Genomic DNA, 22,016 nt, shown 5'->3' with positions numbered 1-22,016 from the left:
TGTCTCAAATGTATTAAATCTTATTATATTATTGATGTTATAAATACGAAAGTTTGTGTGTATGTTTGTTACTCAATTACGTCAAAACGGCTGAAAGGATAAGGATGAAATTTGGAAGAGGGATAGATTTTGATCTTGAAAGCCGCGGGCGAAAGCTAGTACTTTAATAATTCCAATTGAATGAATTATAACTTGTTGCATAATGACTTCGTCTAAAATGATGGTATCCAGTTTTAATGCTGATGGTCATTGACGTTTCAACTATTTTTGGATTATAGCAGAAGAAAAACTCGAACTTTTCAACTTATTTGATATAAATGAAACAAAACATTGTTAAAAAAGTGTATTTATTCAAAATATTATAATAATAATGCATTGTATTGTACATTGAACACACATAAATATAACCCAAACACAACTAGCGAAAACTACCAAACTACCGTCACTGAAGTCTGGTCACACTACTCACAAACGCTCAAACAAATATGTACTCTCTGCTCTAGACAATAAGTTGTACAATCGCTTAGCACCATTCACACAGGACATTTTAATGTATATTTTATAACAAATGGATTTTTATACCAGAATTTTGTTTAGAAGTATGCAAAAGGAATGTTTTACTTGTTAAAAACATAATTTTGTGCAATAATTTAGAACGAATACTGCAAGATCGGGTCATTTTGACCATAGTGGGTAATTTTGACCCAAACTTTTAAACCAATGAAAAACTAATATAAGCTTTGTTCTAAATTCCTATTGGTAATAGAATATGGCTCAAAGTTACCCACTAGGGTAAACAAAACCCGATCTTAATAATTAAAAGAATGAGATTTGTAAACATTTTAAATCAATTTTATGTTAACATAATGGCAACACAAACCAGTGTATTTCATTGCCATAATAATTTACCACGCTTATAATTTCTAATTATAAGTTTGAAATCGCCAACCCGTATTGAGCAAGCGTGGTGATTAATGCTCAATCCTTCTCCGTGTGAGAAGAGGCCTTTGGTCAGCAGTGGACACTTATAGGCTGTTGATGTGTAACAAGCATAATTTAGTATACCGTTTAAAATATTATAAACCTGATATCTATTAATTATTATGTTATCGACTTACTCACGTAACTGTTTGACGAGGAACTCGACTAGTTCCAAGACATAGTGAGCGCGGTATGTACCACCGTCTTTGTGTCGACGCGAGAATCGAACCCGATACCTACGCAGCCGCCGGCGAACGAGTCTAATGTGCCAATATCGTCGAGCGCCGGTAAATGCGCGTGATTCCAGGCAGAGGGCGCGATGGGCGCTACTGCTCATGAATGAGTCTCTAGCATGGCTTGAAACTAGTCGAGTTCCTCGTCAAACAGTTACGTGAGTAAGCCGAAAACATAATAATTAATTTAGTATATCTCACGAAAGTTATAATAAAACTATTGACATTGTATTGTTAACTAACGGACCGTGAGCTGCTAATCACTGAGTTCTAAATCTGAGTCGGAGTCGGGAGTGCCTCGAATAGTCTTCTTGCTCTGAATCTGCAGTTTGCGCGCCTTGCGAGCCTCCTCAGGAGGGACCAGGAGGTCGCCTGAGTACTCTATTATGTCTGATCTGGAATAGAAGGAGTTTTGGTTAGTAATCTAAGTTTAGTTGTAGTTGACGTGAAACAACGCTTGCGTTGTGTGAGCCCAATCTTCTCAATCCCCGATTCCCCAACAACCCTTAAATTCCTGTCCAAAAGGCAAGCAACGTACTTGTAACGCCTCTGGTGTTTAAAGTGTCCATGGGCGGCGGCGATTGTTTACCATCAGGTGATCCGTCTGTCGTCTCGTTTACTCGGCGTATACCAATAAAAAAGTAAAAAAAATATAAAATATGGTGTTCCACAAGGCGTGGTACTTGGTCCTACACAGTTTTACACTATTATTACTATGTATTTCAAAATTGACAAAGTCAGGTAGCAAATTCTTTTTTATTTTTAATAAATTCAAATTGGACTGCACGGTTGACACGGTGGCAGGGCAACCAAATGTCGCGTATGTTTTAGCCGGTTCGATTTAGTAACTCTTTGTGTGGTCCACAAATTGTTGTTTCAGATGTGCGTGTCATATGTATGTGAACTTGTATATTTGTATAACTAAAAAAACTAAAAATTTTGGATTACACGAAAATACTTATTCAATTCGAACCAGTAGTTTCAAACAAGTTCTTCAGCTTTATAATACTAAGTAGTTTAGTAGACATTGCTTAAGACAAAGTGTGAAGGTATACCTGGCTATCCTCCACTCCAGCATCTCAGTGGAGAAGTCGTCCCGGTTGCCGAGGTCAGTGAACCCGACGATGAAGTCTTTCGTCTTATTTTCCTTCACCAGCCCTATGGTGGGGATCACGCGGATCTTCAGACGACCTGGAGGGAGATTGGAACATTATTAACCCGCCATTGGTGACGTGTATTTGTCTTACTGAGATAAAATGGCATAGAAAGGACATAAAAATAAAACGCTCGCATTGCTGTTGCGGGGTGGACTAATGGTAGAGGGCGTGTAGTAAGGCAGCTACTCGAAATCACAACCTAATCCGATAAACAGTTTAAAAAATATTATTTGTTTTTAAATTACCCGGTCTCATAGACATATAGGTCACCAATGGCGGGTTAATATTTCATTATAATATAACATTATTAAATTATTTAACTTTGTTTTTCTTTATTGAAGGAACAATCGAACACAAAGGAGTAAACGAGCAAACGTATCTCCTGATGGTAAGTAATCGCCGCCGTCCATGGACAATTGCGTTACAAGTGCGTTACTGGCCTTTTGGGGATTAGGGATTTAAGGGTTGTATGAGTTTCTATACAAGACAAACTAAAATCCGTTGCGTGCGATGCGTACGATGCGGATCAGTGGACGCAGTTGTATAAGTTTCTATACAAGACAAACTAAAATCCGTTGCGTGCGATGCGTACGATGCGGATCAGTGGACGCAGTTGTATAAGTTTCTATACAAGACAAACTAAAATCCGTTGCGTGCGATGCGTACGATGCGGATCAGTGGACGCAGTTGTATGAGTTTCTATACAAGACTAACTAAAATCGGTTGCATGCGATGCGTACGATGCCGGCCTGTGGACGCTTACCTTAGGAGGAGACCTTTGTTCAACAGTCGAATATAGAAGACTTTCCTGCTAATAATGATTTCTTATTGACTATTTTTTTTCTTTTTTAAAAAACGTTGCCCCACATTAGGATTTTCTCCTGTGTCGTGGGTGCGTTTACAAACATACAATTTCACATACACATGACACCCAGACCCGAAACAACAATTTGTGGTTCACACAATGAGTTGCTCCGTGCGGGAATCGAACCCGCTACCCGTTGCACGGTAGCCAGTTGCCCAGCCACCGCGCCAACCGTGCAGTCATTGCACCAACCGTGCACCAATTGAAATAAATCATTTTACTTTGCATAACTTCATTGAGTAACTGAACTCACCGCTCAAAAACGGCGCCCGCTCCACGTCGAGCTTGACGAAGCGCGTCTCGACGTGTTTCTTGGCCAGCACCTTGAGGTGCATGTCCACGATCTTGCAGCGCGGACTGTCGCTCTTGTAGAAGTGCACCACCACGTGCTCGCTCTTATTGCACACGGTGAAGAACTCCTTCTCGCCGTCTATCTCTGTGTACTCGCCGTGACCCTGCATTGGAGATAGGGAAGTTTTTGTAAGTAAGACATTATCAGGTAAAAGGCATAGGTGTAGCCAGGTTTTAGTTTCGGGAGGGGAGTTACCCACGAAATGTGTGACCAAAAAAAAAACTTCCTTCATACATGACAAACAAAAAACAATTTATGTAATGTAATATGTAATAAACATAGGTAGTCATACAGACCTTTGCCAAACAGGGGATGTACTATGCTAACTAAAAACAAAACGCTCTGTAATGTCTAGGTACGGATTTTTCGGGGGGATTTGAACCCCCCAAACTCCCCCCCTGGCTACGCCTATAGGTAAAAAGTATTGTGGCGACACCTGACAAGTGACAGATGACAGAAGTCGCACATAGACTATCGACGAGCAAATCAACGGATGACGTCATAAACCATACATCGCACATGTGAAGTGTACATGCGAATAAACATGGATAGACAATCCCAACGAACTACAGTTGGGCAGAAAGCTGCCAGACACGATCACCGCCTGGTCGGAGGATACTACTTTACTTATGGAACTTTACTCTTTGTTCCGTAAAGTATGATTAATGATAATCTTACACACACACAGAACGTCACGTCACCTTTTATCCCCGAAGGGGTGCAGAGGTGCACATTACAGCACGTAATGCCGCTATACAATGTACACACACTTTTCATAATTTATGTTATAAGTCCCATGTAATAGGGGGTGAGCCTATTGCCATAAATCTCGACTTCGTGTTACTACTAATTTTCGAAAACCGATTAAAGCCCAGTAATACTTTGCCCGACCCCTTGTCTGGCAATGGCACTTGCGACCACCTGACCAACGAGGCAGTCATGATTATCTTACTTTTCTTTTTCAAAAACTTTACCCCACACTAGGATTCTTTGAGCCTTAACGGGTTAGAAGTCTCACCCCTATCACATTGTATACAGGAGGTCTACGTATAATTTGTCTCTACCAGTATCAGACAAAGCTAGAAGATTTACTGGTTAAAAATATTTTTATTAATAGATATTAAGTTCTTTTATGTTTATATTTTGTTAAGGTTCCTATGAGGGTGACATAATCACTGTGTGATTAAACCCTCCAATTTGTTTAATAAAGATTATAACAAAAAAAAGGTCTATGTATAAATAAATAGTTTAATGTCACTAAGCTAATAGTTACATTTCAAGGATACTCACATTAGCTAGCCACTCCTGCTTGGCTTTGGCGCGTTTCTTCATCTCTGCGATCCGCTGCTGCCTGATAGCCTCCAGGTCGCTCGAGTCCATAGTCTCCAACCTGGAATTGTCAAGGTATATGATGAAACAACGGCAGGTAGTTAAACAATGTCATAGGCGTAGCCAAGTTTTAGTATCGGGAGGGGTTCAAGAAAGTAAAACGAACAAAATTTCCTTCATGAACTTCCTTCATACATGAGAAAAAAAAAACAGTTTATGTAATAAGTAAATAGATTTTATTTTAACTTTTCGTGGAGGGTTTGAACTCCCAAAACCCCTGGCTACGCCTATGTATCATAGTACTGGTCTTTTTTTATCATAATTATTGTTTTTTTTTTCATTTTTTTTTAATGGTGCAAATAAACTGCTTTTCTTTCTTTCTTTCTTTCTTTCTTATATTGACATTATGTTTTTGAATGACAATATGAGTCTACAGGCCCAATGGTTTATCTGGCTCAGTGGTGGAACAACCAGCTTCTAGAGAATGTGTTGTGGGATCAATTCCCTTGCAGAAAAACTCTTGCTGTAATCCGTTACAGCACAGTCAGAGTGTTATTATCCCTGACCTGAGACAAACTAGGCAAGAGTCTAAGGCAGGTTACAGAGCCGCGAGATGCGCATACTCAACTGCACATTTGCTCACATGCTGTTATATCGGAATTCCACATGCAGCATATAAAATAACAATGAATACCACACTATTCTTACAAGTATCTTCACAACATGCGTCTGAGTTAGCATTCTTACAATATCTTTTTTTTTTTGTAATGAAATGTACTTTGTAATCAGTGTGGATTTGAATGTTATTGCGAATAATTTTCTATTACGTATTTTTGGTGAATACAAACGAAAGAAGTGTGTAAGAATCGTAGCAATTGGCATTCCATTGTCTCTGCCTACCCCCATGGGAGACAGGTGTGAGGTTATGTATGTATGTATGTATTTTTGGTCAGTAAATATTTTTTAAGTAAACAATTAAACATACAATATTTTTTTCTATTTTAACCAATCCACTCCATAACAGCATTTGCTAAGTTCCATTCTCTTTCTTGTAAGATAATATTAAGATAAAAGTATGAATTACCTCTCGATCTCACTGTCCAGCTGCTTCTCCATGTTGGAGGCAACCTGCTGCAGTAGCTGGTCCATGGCTGTAGGGTATAGCTGCTGGAAATTGTACAACAATTATTAATTAGATATGTTTATTTGTTGCTTCATGACTTTGATGGTATATTTACTGTTGAGTAAATAAGAGAAACTATGTCGAAGCATATATATACCTTGGCAAACAAATATCATTCAGCCAGGACAACAATGAAAAAGAGGTAGAGAGAAGACTAAACTGCTCCTGGAAAAGTTTTTGGTCACAAAAAGAAATTATGAAAGGCAATTACAATATGGCTCTAAAAAAGATTGTAATGGATACATGCATTCTGCCTAGCTTAGTATATGGATGCCAAACATGGACCTTCACTAACAACATCAAAAACAAAATCACAACAACACAACGCGCTTTGGAGAGAAGTATGCTAAAATTTAAAAAACTTGATAAAATAAGAAGTGAAGTAATTAGGAAAAAGACACAAGTGACAGACGCGCGTCGCACATTACCAGATACAAAGACAAAAGGTGGACTTCAAAAACAACATTATGGACAGGACCATTAGGGAAGAGAAATGTTGGAAGACCTAAGAAAAGATGGGTAGATGACATCATTGAAGTGGCAATAAAAGGCTGGTGGCGACTCGGACTTGACAGGGAACAGTGGAAGAAAATGGAGGAGGCTTATACCCAAAAGGGATCCATTTAATATAGGATAAGATTACTTACAAAAATTAAATGTACTAATTATAATGGAATTAAAAGCTTTATAAAAAAAAATAAAAAAAAATAAGAGAAAGGTAGTGTGCCTGGTCTGTCTGTCTGAGTTCAGGTCTGGGTGTCATGTGCATGTGAACTTGTATGTTTGTAAACACACACATGATACAGGAGAAAATACTAGTGTAGGGCATGATTTACAAAAATTATAACATAGTTAATCACACTAATATTATACAATGTGAAGGTTTGTTTGTTTGAAATTTTGATGGTATACTGACTGGGTAAAAGGACTATGACTTGGATGATAGGATACTTTTTATTCCATGGGGCGTTCCCATAAAAGCCAAGCCGAGTTAAGTTATAAAAACCTTATTGTGAGTGTGAATTATTTTTGTAAGTGTTTTATTTTTAGCATACAAAGTGTTTGTCAATAAATAAATAAACAGCTTACAGGATTTAATAAAATTAAGATAAGACGTTTACAAATTCCAACTAATTCACAATAATGAATCACGTCACTTATTGGAACTACTTTCTGATCACAAGGCGTAGTGTAGGCGTTACAAGTAAGTATTCTATATTTGGGAACAAAGTTCACTTTTAACTTTTCAATCACTATTACTCCAAAACTACAACTTAAAGAGGTCGTATATCAAGATAAACTTTCTTTTTAACCTGTAATACAGGGTTTGATTCATCTCCCAAACATATTTATTATAAACTCAAGTTGCTATGCCGATGACCTCACTCAATACACATGTGTATTGAAATAACAAATTTAAAGAAACTTACCTTTTCCCGCGGTAAAAAGACTTTGCACTAAACAGGAATGAAGGTAAATATTATGTAGACACAGTTTTTGATGTTTTATATTGTCAATTTAGGTAATTTTAGACGATTTTTTGTGAATTTTCAGCACGGGCACCGCTATGTATTCACAAAAAATTGACAATGACGAATGTCAAAGTCAAATAAAGGAATTGATTTTGACATTGACAGGTTCCGTTTAATGTTGTCTGTTTATTATTGTATTAGTGTTGTGGTTGTTGAGACCGAGGAACTGATACCATCGAACTCTGATCCAAGAGCCAAGCTTATTCGTCATCTCACTGAGGACTTGCCAGACATAAGCATATATGAGATAAAAAATGCTCTGAAGAAAATGAAGTCAGGAAAGACCCCAGGGGAAGATGGAATTACAAGTGAGCTTTTAAAGTACGGTGGCAAGGCTATACTCAAACAATTACAGGTCCTATTTAACAAAGTTATCCACGAGGGAGTTACTCCGGATGAATGGAAAAACGCCATAGGGACCTTAATTCATAAAAAAGGAGATAAGGCTAAAATCGCAAACTACAGGCCCATATGTATCTTAGGCCACATATATAAACTTTTCACCAAAGTAGTTTGTGCAAGACTTGCCAATCGCCTAGATGCTGCGCAGCCAGTAGAACAGGCTGGGTTCCGGTCCAAATTCTCAACAATTGATCACATCTTCACCATGAGGCAGCTGTTCGAGAAATGTAGGGAGTACAACTTATCGGTGCACGTAGGGTTTGTTGATTATGAGAAGGCATTCGATTCAGTGGAACATTGGGCTGTATTTCATGCACTCAAGCGATCCAACGTGGACGATCGATATGTTCAAGTCATCAAAGACATATACAGCAAGGCTACCCTACAAATAAGCCTGCATGAGTTGACAGACCCAATTAAAATGTCTCGTGGTGTAAGACAGGGTGACACCATCTCGCCAAAATTGTTCACATCGGCACTGGAGGATATGTTTCGCACAATAGATTGGTCCAACAAAGGCATAAATATAAACGGAGGGAAATTAACACATTTAAGGTTTGCTGACGATATTGCTATTATAGCCACCTCTGTAGAAGATCTTCAAAGTATGCTCGAGGACTTGCAGCAAGCCTCGTGTAAAATCGGCCTAAAAATGAATATCAATAAAACCCAATTTATGACCCAGGACGGTGTGGATCATATTGAGGTAAATGGGCAAAAAATACAGCGAGTTCCACACTACATTTACCTAGGTCAAATGCTCTCCCTCGATAAAAATGCTCAAAAGGAAGAGATAAAGCGGCGGATCAGGCTAGGATGGGCAGCCTTCAATAAACTGGAGGATGTCCTGAAAGGGAAACTGCCTATGAGCCTAAAGCGGAGAGTGTACGACCAATGCGTCCTCCCCGTGATGACGTACGGTTGTGAAACCTGGACCCTCACAGTGGAAGCCATGGAAAAACTTAAGGTGGCACAGCGAGCTATGGAACGAGCTATGTTAGGTGTATCACTGAGAGACAGGATCAGGAACACCGAGATCAGAAGGAGAACAAAACTCACCGACATAGCTCAAAGAGTAGCCTCGCTTAAGTGGAAATGGGCCGGGCACATAAGCCGTAGGGAGGACGGAAGATGGAGCCAAAAGGTGCTTGACTGGAGACCAAGATCGGGCCACAGGAACCGAGGGAAACCGCTAGCTCGCTGGAGCGATGATATCGCGAAAGCCGCAGGTCCGATGTGGAGAAGGAAGGCAAAAGACCGAAGTGTATGGAGTGCATTGGAGGAGGCCTATATCCTGCAGTGGATGTAATGGGCTGTAGAAAGAAGAAGAAGAAGTTGTGGTTGTAAAAATTTAAAACTAGCTGGTTGTTTGCGTGTTTGCAGAGAAACTTTTTGAAGAAGTTTTTTGAAGCATTATGTATAGAGCGAGATCCCAGAGCTGTCAGACATATCTTATTTTTACAAGCATTTAACCTTCGGCTTATAGTAGTCTTGTATATACTTTTTAATGCCTTAATGTTTGTAAAGCTTGCCGAGTGACACCTGCGCAGGTACCAGGTGAGAAAGGTAACTAAAAATTAGACTCACTTAACTTAAATTTTTATGTCTGATTTTTATATATGTTTTGTAGAATATTACTCTGAAATCATATTAAAAAATCAGACATTTTCCATGGACCAAAACTTTTATTAGACGCTTTAAAGCTCTAAAAAATAGTGCGCCTTACAAAATTGTAATAGCAATATATGTGAGGTTGGAGAGAAATATCTTTTCGGCAAAGCAGTAGCACATTTGTAACATTCACGATGGTAATCACGTTCGTGCAAATTATCTGGTAAAACTATGATGATTTGTACTACTGTTTTGCATTACAGGGGCACCATATATTGCTATTACAATTTTGTAAGGCGCACTATTTTTTAGAGCTTTAAGCCGTCTGATAAAAGTTTTGGTCCATGGAAAGTGTCTGATTTTTTTAATATGATTTCAAAGTAATTATATTCTACAAAACATATATAAAAATCAGACATAAAAATGTAAGTTAAGTGAGTCTAATTTTTAGTTAGGTAGGTACCTTTCTCACCTGGTACCTGCGCAGGTGTCACTCGGCAAGCTTTACAAACATTAAGGCATTAAAAAGTATATACAAGACTTCTATAAGCCGAAGGTTAAATGCTTGTAAAAATAAGATATGTCTGACAGCTCTGGGATCTCGGACCAGTACCCTTAGTATGAGTTTGCTTTACGTTTAAAGTAATCGAAAAGGTTCGATAGCGCGTTCGAGGCTCTGATTCGTTAGTGCATTTGCGCCGGCCAATCAGAGCGTTTCGTTTACTTTAAACATAAAGCAAACTCGTACCAAAGGTACTGATATTGGAACCTGGAAGTTTGAAATCATCAATTGGACGTGGTCTTCGGCTGATAATTGGGGTTTCTTCTGGGAGCAGCTTATCACTTTAATGCAGTGGCGTAGCGTAGTGGGGGCGGCAGGGGCGGCCCGCCCCGGGCGGCACTTTTTAGGGGGCGGCAAATTTTAAACAATAAATAATAAAAATATTTCAACCATTTTATATTTTTTTCGCAACTAGAGATCGGAGAAAGAAGTGATAGTCCTGCCCCGAGAGGGAACCTTTAGATAGAGTCGACTGTACAAATTTGGACCGAATAAAATGAGCTTACTCTTTAGGCGTAGTTCCGAAATCATGGAAGACGGCCTTGGTCCATCCGATCCCTAAACAAAAACCGGCCAAGTGCGAGTCGGACTCGCCCATGAAGGATTCCGTAACAGCAAGAAGATGACATAATATAAAAGTTGTAAAATAACTTGGTTTTACATAGTGCTTGTATGAACGACAAAGTTATATTTGCGGTTTTTGAAAATGTTTTATTTCTTAAAAACTAATAATGATATCTGGTTCAAACCAATTTTCGTTGTTAGTTTCTATTGAAATCTACAGCATATATTTATTTTTGTTTTCTCCTTCTCTTATTTTAAAAGTTAGAAGGAGGGCGGGACTCTCATTTTTCCACTTTAGAAGCGTCTAACTTTCAAACGATTAATTTTGACGAAAAATGGTTTTAAGAACCTTAATGTATTGTCTTTTTTAAAGACCATAGACACCCATTATGGATATGTTAGCTGAAAAATTATTTTTTTTGAATCAGTTCCATGTATGGGAGTGCCCCCTTTTAATTTTTAAATTTATTAATTTTTATTCAAAATTCGAATAGCGGTTACCGAAATACATCAACCTTCAAAGTTTCAACTATGTAGGCCCAACAGTTTCGGAAATAAATGGCTGTGACATACGGACGGACGGACGGACGGACAGACAGACAGACATGACGAATCTATAAGGGTTCCGTTTTTTGCCATTTGGCTACGGAACCCTAAAAAGGCGATAGAACAAATCCGTCCAACTACAGACCGATAGCCATAACTTCCCTCTTCTCGAAAATAATGGAGTCCATTATTAACTGCCCGCTCTTGCGGTACCTAGAGGATCACCAGCTACTCAGTGACCAGCAATACGGTTTTCGTAAAGGTCGGTCGGCTGGGGATCTTCTGGTTTACCTGACACACCGTTGGGCACAGGCGATCGAATCTAAGGGGGAAGCGTTGGTAGTTAGCTTGGACGTGGCGAAAGCCTTCGACTGGGTTTGGTATAAAGCGCTTCTTTCGAAGCTTTCTTCCTATGGTCTTCCCGAGAAATTGTGCGAATGGGTCTACTGCTTCCTTGCAGACAGAAGCATTAAGGTCGTTGTCGACGGGGAATGCTCCGACTCTCTGTCTGTAAACGCAGGTGTCCCTCAAGGCTGCGTGCTATCACCTACCTTGTTCCTCCTCCATATCAATGATATGTTGCAAATCAGCAGCATTCATTGTTATGCGGATGACAGTACAGGTGATGCCTATTATACCGGCCGCGCTAACATTTCTCGGGAAAACGTCATCGAGAACCGAAACAGACTTGTGTCTGAAATCGAGACTTCTTTGCGGAGAATCTCAGATTGGGGTGAACTTAATTTGTTCCAGTTTAACCCTACTAAGACATAGGTCGGCGTGTTTAGCCCGGTATTAGAATTGGGATACTTGGCATCAACATTTCGAGCGACGTCCATATCCGTGGCCATCTAGAGGATAAGGCTAAATTATCCTCGAAAAAGCTTGGTGTGCTCAACAGATCAAGGCAGTATTTCACTCCAGCCCATCGCCTGCTTCTATATAAGGCGCAGGTTCGGCCCCATATGGAATACTAGTCTCATCTGTGGGCGGGGGCACCCCAGTACCAGGTTCATCCTCTGGACCGCGTTCAGCGGCGTGCGAATCGGATTGTTGAGTGGCAGGAAATTTAAAACCGACTTGACACTTTGGCAATGCGTAGAGATGTACATTATATCGCCTATACCACGGGGAGTGCTTTGATTCATGACTGTTCTCGCCGAAAAGTTCTCTATTATGAATGTATGTAATGTGTAGTATACATTAAATTTGACTGCACGGTTGGCGCGGTGGCTAGGCAACTGGCTGCCGTGCAACGGGTAGCGGGTTCGATTCCCGCACGGAGCAACTCTTTGTGTGATCCACAAATTGTTGTTTCGGGTCTGGGTGTCATGTGCATGTGAACTTGTATGTTTGTAAACGCACCCACGACACAGGAGAAAATCCTAGTGTGGGGCAACGTTTTTTTTAAAAAAAAAAAAAAAAAAAAAAAAAAAAAAAAAAAAAAATTAAAATACCTAAATAAGGGGGCGGCAAAATTGTCTTCCGCCCCGGGCGGCCGACACTCACGCTACGCCACTGGTTTATTGTATATGGTTGATTAAAGGATAATTTTCAATGAAATGTTCATTTACGTGCGCAGGGAATTAAATCAAACGTTTGGTACTATTTCATTAAAACAGGTATTCTATAAATATAGTTGTAGCAACAACGAAAACTCAAGTTTATTTTCAATTCATTTATTTATCACATCAAGATTATTAAATAACAACTAAGACTTAGATTACATCAGTCATAATTATTTTAAATAATACCCGACACGACATCATAAAACAAAAAAAAACACCATTTAGTCCAATCCTAGAATATTCATATTTTACAAATAAAATAAGATTTTTATCCTCCATTCATACAAAACAGACATCTATTAAATCGTATTATCTACATAATTGTCATAAAAATAAACTAAATTACAAAAAAAATATCAATTACAATAATAAAAAACGTTTTAGGCCGATGTTGGCACATGTTTGATTCCATTGCCTTTTAAAAAACAATATTATTGGCCAATCGAATTTAGAACATTTCATTTTAGCGGGAACCAGTGACCAGTTATTTTATTTACACACAATTTTTTTACAAAATAAAATTATAAATACATAAAATTAAAACAACGTATAAAATATATAAGAAGTTATAATAAAAGACTAATATTTCGACATTCAGAATAATGGTAAGCGTCCACAGGTCCGTATCGTACGCATCGCACGCATCGGACGGATCGCATCAAACGGATTGACTGCGTCCACGCGAATATTAGCAATCGGATTGCCGATTCTACCACTTTCACTCGGATTTTGGCATCGGCATTCCGTATAACGTCATCGGTACGCATCGCATGTAGGCATTGCCGATGATGCGGTCCGTACGATGTGGATCAGTGGACGCAGTTGTATGAGTTTCTATACAAGACTAACTAAAATCCGTTGGGTGGGACGCGTACGATGCGGGCCTGTGGACGCTTACCTTTAATGTATTAATCATAGAAAACCTATTTTCGTATTTTTATTTTAGTTATTATGTAGACAAATGATGTTTTTATTTTTCATTCTACCTATTACATTACAGATTATGAGTTGAATACACAGATATTATATTATGTATGTACAATGGCTATGTATTTAGATATGTTATACATAAAAACTGAATTCCTAATACTCCCTATATTATACGATACCAGATTTGAATGAATCTTACTAAAATTATAAATGCAAAAGTTTGTGTGTACTCAATCACGTCAAAACGACTGAAGGGATCGGGATGAAATTTGGAACAACGGTAGATTATGGTCTGGAATAACATGTAGACTACTTTTTATGCCACCAGAACGCGGGTAAAGTCGCTGGCAGATGTTAGTTGATGACAAATGCTGATTGTTACCGACTTCAAAAATGATTTTGATCATAAAGTAATCGAAATGAGAGCGCGTTGCGCTGATTGGTTGGTTTATTTGAGCCGGCCAATCAGAGCGCCGAACGCGCTCTCGATTACGTTTAGGAGTATTAAGTATTCTTTGCTTACTTCTATTACAATTATGAAATTCATTAGAGCATTTTTTATTATAGAATTGGACATTACTAGGTTTTCTAGGTACTTATGTCTGGGTACATATAAAATACTAGGTACTAAAATAGTGGCAGTTACTATTATAATTAGGTAGATTTATTATTATATTTGAAATACTAATTTATATTAGGTACATAAGAGTCAGTTTCGACTGTCTGGCAAGTGTAACTACGTAAAAGAATTTAAAATTAATAGGTGGTAAGAATAATGAAGCAAATACAAAGAGGAGATGTCATAACTGGATGTCCCTTTAACACAACGCGTGACACGTTACGGGGAGCGCGGGACGTTACAAACCGCGCCCCTCTCTATGTCCCATCTAGCGTCCCATACTACACACACTGCGCCAATTGTCCACATTGTAATGTGCCACTTTCTGAGCGCTTATAAACTTTTTTTTTTCATGGAACACCCAGTAAACGAGCGTACGGATCACCAGATGGTAAGCAATCGCCGCCGCCCATGGACACTTGAAACAACAGAGGTGTTACAAGTGCATTGCCGGCCTTTTGGGGGGTTAGGAATTTAACCTATCTACACCTGTTTACTTATAATATCATTGGACAGGGCCGTGTTTGTGTCACAGTACACAATCACATTATGGCATCTCCTCTTTGTACTTGCTACATGGTGAGATCCAGTCATTATAATAGCTGCACTGTATTTTTATAACTATAAGTCTATTATATTCATTATTACATAGAAAATGCTACCTTATGTACATTGCTAAAGACACATTTTGATATTTATCCATATTTTTAGCTGTTTGTGGCATCATAGCTCAGGAATGGATAGTCATATTTCGATGCAGTATCGTGGTAAGTGATCAGTGGCAATATTAGAGGAGTTACAAGTGCGTTGCCGGCATTTTGGGGAGAAGGGGCCTTTGATATCATCACATCACAACGTAAGCGTTGTTTCACGCCGGTATCCTGTTTCTTTTTTTGGCAAACGAGTAGACAAGTCACTTAATGGTAAGCGATCAGCGCCGCCCATGGACACCCGCAACACCAGAGGAGTCACAGGTGTGTTGCCGGCCTTTAAAAAGGAGTATGCTCTTTTCTTGAAGGTTTGAAGGTCGTATCGGTTCGGAAATACCGTCAACAGCTACTGTGAGGCCGTAGTATCACTTTAGTCGAACCGATACAGTAGTATGGCTGACATAAATGAATAGACAAATAAAATATACAAAATATGGTATATACATATAATGAGAAAACTTAATAAAATCAATAGATTCAAGGTGTTGAGAATATTATTGAACATTTATATCGTATCAAGGTAAACGTTTTTATAGAAAATAAATTAAATAAACAACATTGCAAGAAAAAATAATCTTTCAATACATGAGTCACTTTTCTCTGGTATGTCGAACTTTTCAATCAAGTCAATTTACAGTATGAAGAAACCTCTTATGACTTAATTTAAACCACATATTTGTTATCGTCTTGGCTGACGATATACGAGAAATGAGCTAAATAGGCCCAGTAGGTAAACAACTTTCCCAAAGAAACTTTGTTTGTATACTCATTAGTTTCATTTTTATCACAATAACAAAACAACAAAATTTCATTAGCACACGCGTGTTTCCAAAATACCTTACGCGCGATTTTAATTATTTTGTTTTTTTAACGAGTATAGAAAAAAGTTTCTTCGGGAAAGTTGTTTGTAATCATGAGTACAATCACGTGTTTAAATATCGTTCACTAATTACCAGTCACCCTATATGTAGCCATGTGTACAAATATTGATATTTACAGTCCACTCGATTTATTCACCGTATACTTCGTCACAAACATGCATTTTTAAAAACCCACCACGTCCATACATCAGCTTGAAATCATAGATTTCACAAACAGAACTGCTAAATAGGCAATTCATTTTAAAACTAGTTAGCACACACGAATAATGGCAAATGATTATAGAAATAATAGGGTAGATGACTAATTTCTATTTCAATGTCCGTCTTGTAGATTATTTTAAAACATTACACACGTATTTTTTATTTTCTCACGGAAACAAATACTTTCGAAGATATATCGATTTGAAATATCGCGTCACTTCACTTCTAGGTTCGTTTTACACGTATTTGCGTCCCACTCCTAAACATTGATTCGTTTTATCTTATATGACAAAATAAAAAAAATACGTGTCTAATATTTGTCCAATAACTAACTGACGGACTGATATCGTTTTTAAAACTATTGCATGTACTTATGAAAGCTTGCAGCGAATAAAAAATCACAGTATTTTATATTAAAAACTATCATGACACGTATTGAATAGGGTAGATTGAATTAATTACATTGTAAAGTACCCTTAGTATGAGTTTGCTTTACGTTTAGAGTAATCGAAACGAAAGCGCATTCGGCACTCTGTAACCTTAGTACGACTTTACGTTGAACGGTTGAACGAAAACAAAACGAGAGCGCGTTCCGCGTTCTGATTGGCCGGTACGAATGAACTAACCAATCACAGCGCCGAACGCGGTCTCGTTTCGATCTCGTTAAACGTAAGGTAAACTCATACTAAGGGTACTGATTGGCCGGCTCGAATAAACCAACCAATCAGAGCGCCGAACACGCTGTTATTGCGATTACTTTAAACTTAAAGCAATCTCATAATAAGGGTTCAGCACAGAATGGTAACATAAAATTCTTCAACAAATACGTCCAGCGTCAATTCCATAGATCTAGAAAGCACACACACAGAACAACAGTCCAAAGTCACCCTCATCAGTCTTTAAACACTGGTCTGGACAGCTCTATACATTCTTAACCTGGACTCTGATAGGGCTGCGAGTATACTGTTGCCATTCAGGTATAAGGAGCAGACATCCAGGGCCGGTTCTGCAGCCGGGAGGGACATGGTCCTCGCTCCATCCAACCCGTGCAAAAAGAGGGCAGATTCACTCTCAGAGTGCGCCGCAACCCAAGAGGCTCCTGGAGCCTTGCAAAACGTAGACCGTGACATCAAAGACGCTCTAGCAGACCCACTAAAGGTTTCTTCAACATCAATCATCACTTTATCAGTTAAACCTTCAGAGAATTTGCACACGACCAGTTTAGATCGCTCCGTCCCTAAAGAGCTTGGTCGCACTGAAACTAAAGCTCTTTGGGTCTCGCTGTCGTAACTCATGGACATGAAGGAACCTTCCACAGGCATTGCCTTCTGCTTCCAAATCCCGTCTCGTGGTATGCAAAGCCAGCACTTGTTTAATTGGCACGATAATAGACCGTATGGGGTAGAACATAGAGACACTACGGGCGACATGTCTTTATTAGAGGCGATGGTGCCGAGACAAGACGACATGTTTCTAAAGTCGTATAGGTTCACTATCCCTCCCACACCTCCTACGTAGAACTCGCTAGTGTTTGAGCAATCCCACGCACAAGACCATAGAGGAAATCCTGTATTCACTGTTGCGCTGGGTATTCCTCTATCCACGATCCTTGCAGTGCTATCTAAGCCCACACTTAGGAGCAAATCTCTCGGCTGAGAATACGACATATCCCTGATAGGTTTTGGATGCAAATGGACGAATTGGCCTAAAGAATAATCTAGGCAGTTGACTTTCCTGATTCCATACCCAGGGAACAGGTAGTTGATGCTCTTCTGTGACACGTACAGCTCGTAAGTCCTACAGTTGTACGTAAGAACCCTACAGCCGCCGTCTTTACACACCTCCAGGTTCTTCTCGAGAGCATAGCGCCAAGTGCGTTTGCTAATGAGTTCTTTCATACTCTGGGACTTTAACAAAGAGTTCTTCAAAGTCTCCAACTCTGCTGCACATGCGCGATGGGCTATCTTCGTCTTCTGCAGCTCTAGCTCTGTCCTGCTCTTCTCCGTCTGGAGTATATCCACCTGTTTCTGCAGACTAGTGATCTGTGTCGTATCAGCGGCTATGAGCTTCCTTGCGTAAATGAACCTTAGGTCCTTGAGCGACGCTTTACTTTTGCATGTCGGGCAGGTTTTGTCTTTAGCCGGCTGTGCTTTCAGCCATCTCTCTACACACTCAGCTCCGAAGAGGTGGCCACATTTTAGAGCAACTAGTCTGTGTTGCCCGGAGTTCCCCCATATATCTAGGCAGATTGGGCATGTTTCCCCATCAATTTCTTCCTGGGGACTGTGCAGTTTCCTCACTTTAGCTGGCGGTTCCTCCGGTTCAACTTGGTCATTGTTATTCCATGCTAGAGCTGGTAGGGAGTGGTTGGACTCCTCGCTGACTGAGGAAGCTGTGTTGCTGTCCTCACTCGGTTCCACATGGTGTCTTAAGCTGTGACGAGCTCGTGTAACGATGGCATTGAACTCTCTTGCGGTGGGTTGTGGAATGAATGGTGCGTCCTCGTCATCATCGAATAATGGCCAGGGACTGTCAGACGGTTGGCTGGGAGGTCGGACTACTGGCTCTGGAGTGGGAGAGGCTACTGGCTCCGGACTGGGAGGGTCAGTGTCCTCTAATGCGGGGCTACTCATTGTCGGTGCATCTGTAAGGAAATGTACTACAATATTATCATGAGTCTCGGGTACAATAATTGGTTCAAGGATTTCTTAATTAATTTATGCATTAATTTGTCATTAATTTTAGATTATCGATATGAGTGTCAGTGGCTATTTAATTTTTTTAGTAGCATTGGTGATATTTAATAGAATTACTTTTAGGTAGGCATAGGTTGGCATAATTGAAGCAAGACTCACTTTTTTCTGGTATTTATTTCGATTAAAAGCTATGGTAATGAGGGGTGATCCTATTGCTATATATTGCACATCATAGGCTATTCCAGATTTATAGCCACTTCTCTTTCGTTCAACAAAACTTTGAAGGTAGCGACACTGATGCACTAAACTCTACAAGTGTGGTGACACATGACAAGTGACAACTGTTGCACATAGACGATTGATGATCAAATCAACGGATCCTACATCGCACATGTGAAGTGTACATGCGAATAAACATGGATAGACAATCCCAACGAACTACAGTTGGGCAGAAAGCCCGCTAGACATGATCACCTCTCTTGATCGGAGGATCCTTTTTTTCTTAGGAAACTTTTTTACTCACTGATCTCATAACAAGTTTCAAAATAAACAACAATAAAACAGTATGGAACACAACTAGGGCAATTTTATTCTAGATCCTCAAGCAACTGGTAAGAGTTGGTTAGGAGAACTAATATCTATCCTTTATGTTATGTTTTAAACAAAGTTATGTATTAAAAGTAAACTAGTTTACCGAGTTAACTTGAAAAACAGTGCAAATACAATTCTTTTACAAACTTTTATTCATGTTTCACAATTTTAATAAAGTGTTAAGTGTCCAGGGATCAAGTTAGGACATGTAGATAGCTATTATAACTTAATCAATGAAGATTATTTGCCAATATAGTTTTAATGATGGATAATGTGGAAATGTTAATAAAGAATGCTTGTAAAGTCAGTTTACTTGCATAATTTATGCATTTTAAACGCATTTTTAAGTAAAATTTTTAAAATATTTCACTATAATATATCTTTGCAAGTTTATCAGCTGATAAGTATAGAGAGATAAAAAAAGGCGGGTAAATCATGTCGAAGTAACTTCGTGATATACAGACAATATAAATGTAAAATTAAAAAAAATAAGGCTCTAACATCGAAAGCTTAGTACTAAGTACTTACCAGAGCTTTGAAAACTTATATTTAAAAAACCACCTCGTTAGTTAGTTTTAGTCACTTGTTGTTCTTAAAACTCGGTTTTGTGTCACCAAATGGATGTTTTTATTTAAGATATGTTTCACAGAGTAAAGTCACTTCACGATTCATATATAAGGCGATGATTTTAACACTTTTTATCGATTCAAAATGCATCCGCTGCAATGTAAAAATCAATCGATCTCGTTGAAAACATACCTGTCAGTTGTAATAATAATATGTTTGTTTGAAACGTTCGGATACGCCGTCGGAATAACAGAACGTCGCCATCGGAAAATATTTTGTTAGCCTACGTTTTCCGTTACCTAACTTACTACGCTACGTTGAAATAGGCAGACTTGTGAAATTATTTTTAAAAAAAAATAATATTGAAGAATCATGTACATACGATGACTTGTTCCTAAAGCTTGGCGGAGAGCTAGAAAAAAAGACTGTCTGATAGAAAGTACTTAGCTTAAGTACTTTCTGTCAGAGTTAATCAAACTAAAATGGAACTCAGTGTTTCTTCCCACAAGCAGACACGAGGGACTGAGGGTGCGGGGAACACGTTCTCTTAACCTCTGCAATTTTAGTGGACCTTCCTGCTCATCCAAACTCAGACTTCAGGTCTTCAGCTCTGCTGCAAGAAAACAGAACAGTGGCATCTACTATGGCAATGTACGAAGTTGTCTTTATAATATTTGGTTACTTTTAACATCTAATACGAACATGAAAAGGGCAAAGTCTAGAAAGGCTAACACCAGAAGAGTTGACTGGAAGTTAAGATGATGACAATTACAATTTTTAATTCAGATATCCGAACGTAAAATAAGTACTTCATTATCTCATTTTTTTTTTGGTAATGCAATCCTGGTGAAAGAGGAGAGATTTCCTTCACGAATACTCGTGATTGGTCGAATCTCTAAATATGTCAAACTTTAGACCAATCAGAATATCCGTAGTCTTATTGGCCAATAGCATTGCGTAAAATACAGTTGGTATGTGATGTATTTATTTATGTTCCTGTCAGTTGGCAACAGTGACAAAATTGCAGTGGATCGGGGTGGCGTAGCGGATTGCGCCCGATCCCGTTTTAACATTTTTCACACACGACGAGCTTGATCCGTGACTTATTTGTGTAAAATAATTATAAGTCGATAGTGATAAGTGTTTCGGTAGCGCCCTACACCGCGATGGACGCTGCGTAAGCTGTGAAATTGTGCCTAACAAGTTGTTCGTCGTATGTTGTCTAATGGCGTCCAGAACGGAATAAAATGAAAATGTTTGTGTGAATACGTGAAATAATCTGAGGAAGGTGCTGTGATGTGTTTAGTTGCTGGTGGGTACGATGTGGATACATTTTTATTTATAACTTTCCTAGTGAGAACGTATTGATTATTGTGTTATTTGTCGAGAACAATGTTAGCTCCTGTATCTTAGGAAAATAGGTCATGAATAATGTTTTTGATTGCGATAGCGGGGTTATGGAGGCTGTATGTAGGTCGTATATCGTTCTTATTAGTCAATATCTACGGTATTTCGTTGAGGGCGAGCAGTGTTGACATTTTATAGAACGGTGTCGCAAGGCGAGTCTCAAATCTGGGTCAGTCAGGCTGGGGTCACATGCGCGCGCAGTGACGTCAGGCCTCCCTTTTCCACCCCCCGATGTCATTTTCACTTTCTATGTACATGAGAATATATAATATATAGAAGCTAGGTCATGCAAGCAAAGAGGCTCAATAATATTCAGGTAGTTTTTTTTTTCTGTTTGTTTATAGTCTATGTACTTAGTTTTTAGACCCAGTTTGATTATTTGTGAATTTTATTTTAGGTTTTTCTGTAAGTAAGTATATTTTTAACTAAACATACATTCATCTCTTACTTACATATACATAGCCCTACTTTATATTTTAAGTAAACAGTATTTAACTATTCATCTTCAGTGCAATTTAAAACCTCCTTT

General features: G+C 38.9%; 3 protein-coding genes across 4 annotated transcripts in view; 1 reads left to right on the top strand and 2 right to left on the bottom strand.

Annotated features, from left to right (window-relative positions):
• Positions 1-330: 330 nt before the first annotated feature.
• Positions 331-7,699, bottom strand: LOC118281199 (thioredoxin domain-containing protein 9). 2 transcript variants are annotated; one of them, XM_035601756.2, is made up of 6 exons: positions 7,531-7,699; positions 6,002-6,084; positions 4,879-4,978; positions 3,490-3,691; positions 2,270-2,405; positions 331-1,609 (listed from the first exon to the last, which is right to left on the bottom strand). In XM_035601756.2, exons 2-6 carry the CDS (start codon positions 6,064-6,066, stop codon positions 1,471-1,473), a joined length of 642 nt encoding a protein of 213 aa, XP_035457649.1. In that variant the 5' UTR covers positions 6,067-6,084; positions 7,531-7,699; the 3' UTR covers positions 331-1,470. The 2 variants fall into 2 exon arrangements, with proteins under 2 accessions (XP_035457649.1, XP_035457651.1); XM_035601758.2 differs by having other exon boundaries at positions 6,002-6,081.
• Positions 7,700-16,992: 9,293 nt separating this feature from the next.
• Positions 16,993-20,303, bottom strand: LOC118281237 (E3 ubiquitin-protein ligase RFWD3-like). The gene is made up of 2 exons (XM_035601812.2): positions 20,042-20,303; positions 16,993-18,870 (listed from the first exon to the last, which is right to left on the bottom strand). The coding sequence occupies exon 2, from the start codon at positions 18,857-18,859 to the stop codon at positions 17,126-17,128; it is 1,734 nt and encodes a 577-aa protein (XP_035457705.2). The 5' UTR covers positions 18,860-18,870; positions 20,042-20,303; the 3' UTR covers positions 16,993-17,125.
• Positions 20,304-21,041: 738 nt separating this feature from the next.
• LOC118280857 (BTB/POZ domain-containing protein 7) overlaps positions 21,042-22,016 on the top strand; it is a 53,911-nt gene continuing 52,936 nt past the window's right edge. Inside the window, 1 exon segment of the mRNA XM_050700674.1 lies at positions 21,042-21,392. The gene's annotated coding sequence lies outside the window, so the exon portion shown is untranslated.

The sequence above is a fragment of the Spodoptera frugiperda genome, chromosome 19 (assembly GCF_023101765.2).
Source record: "Spodoptera frugiperda isolate SF20-4 chromosome 19, AGI-APGP_CSIRO_Sfru_2.0, whole genome shotgun sequence".
Classification (NCBI taxonomy): Eukaryota; Metazoa; Arthropoda; class Insecta; order Lepidoptera; family Noctuidae; genus Spodoptera; species Spodoptera frugiperda.
This window is presented reverse-complemented; position numbering and strand designations above follow the sequence as displayed.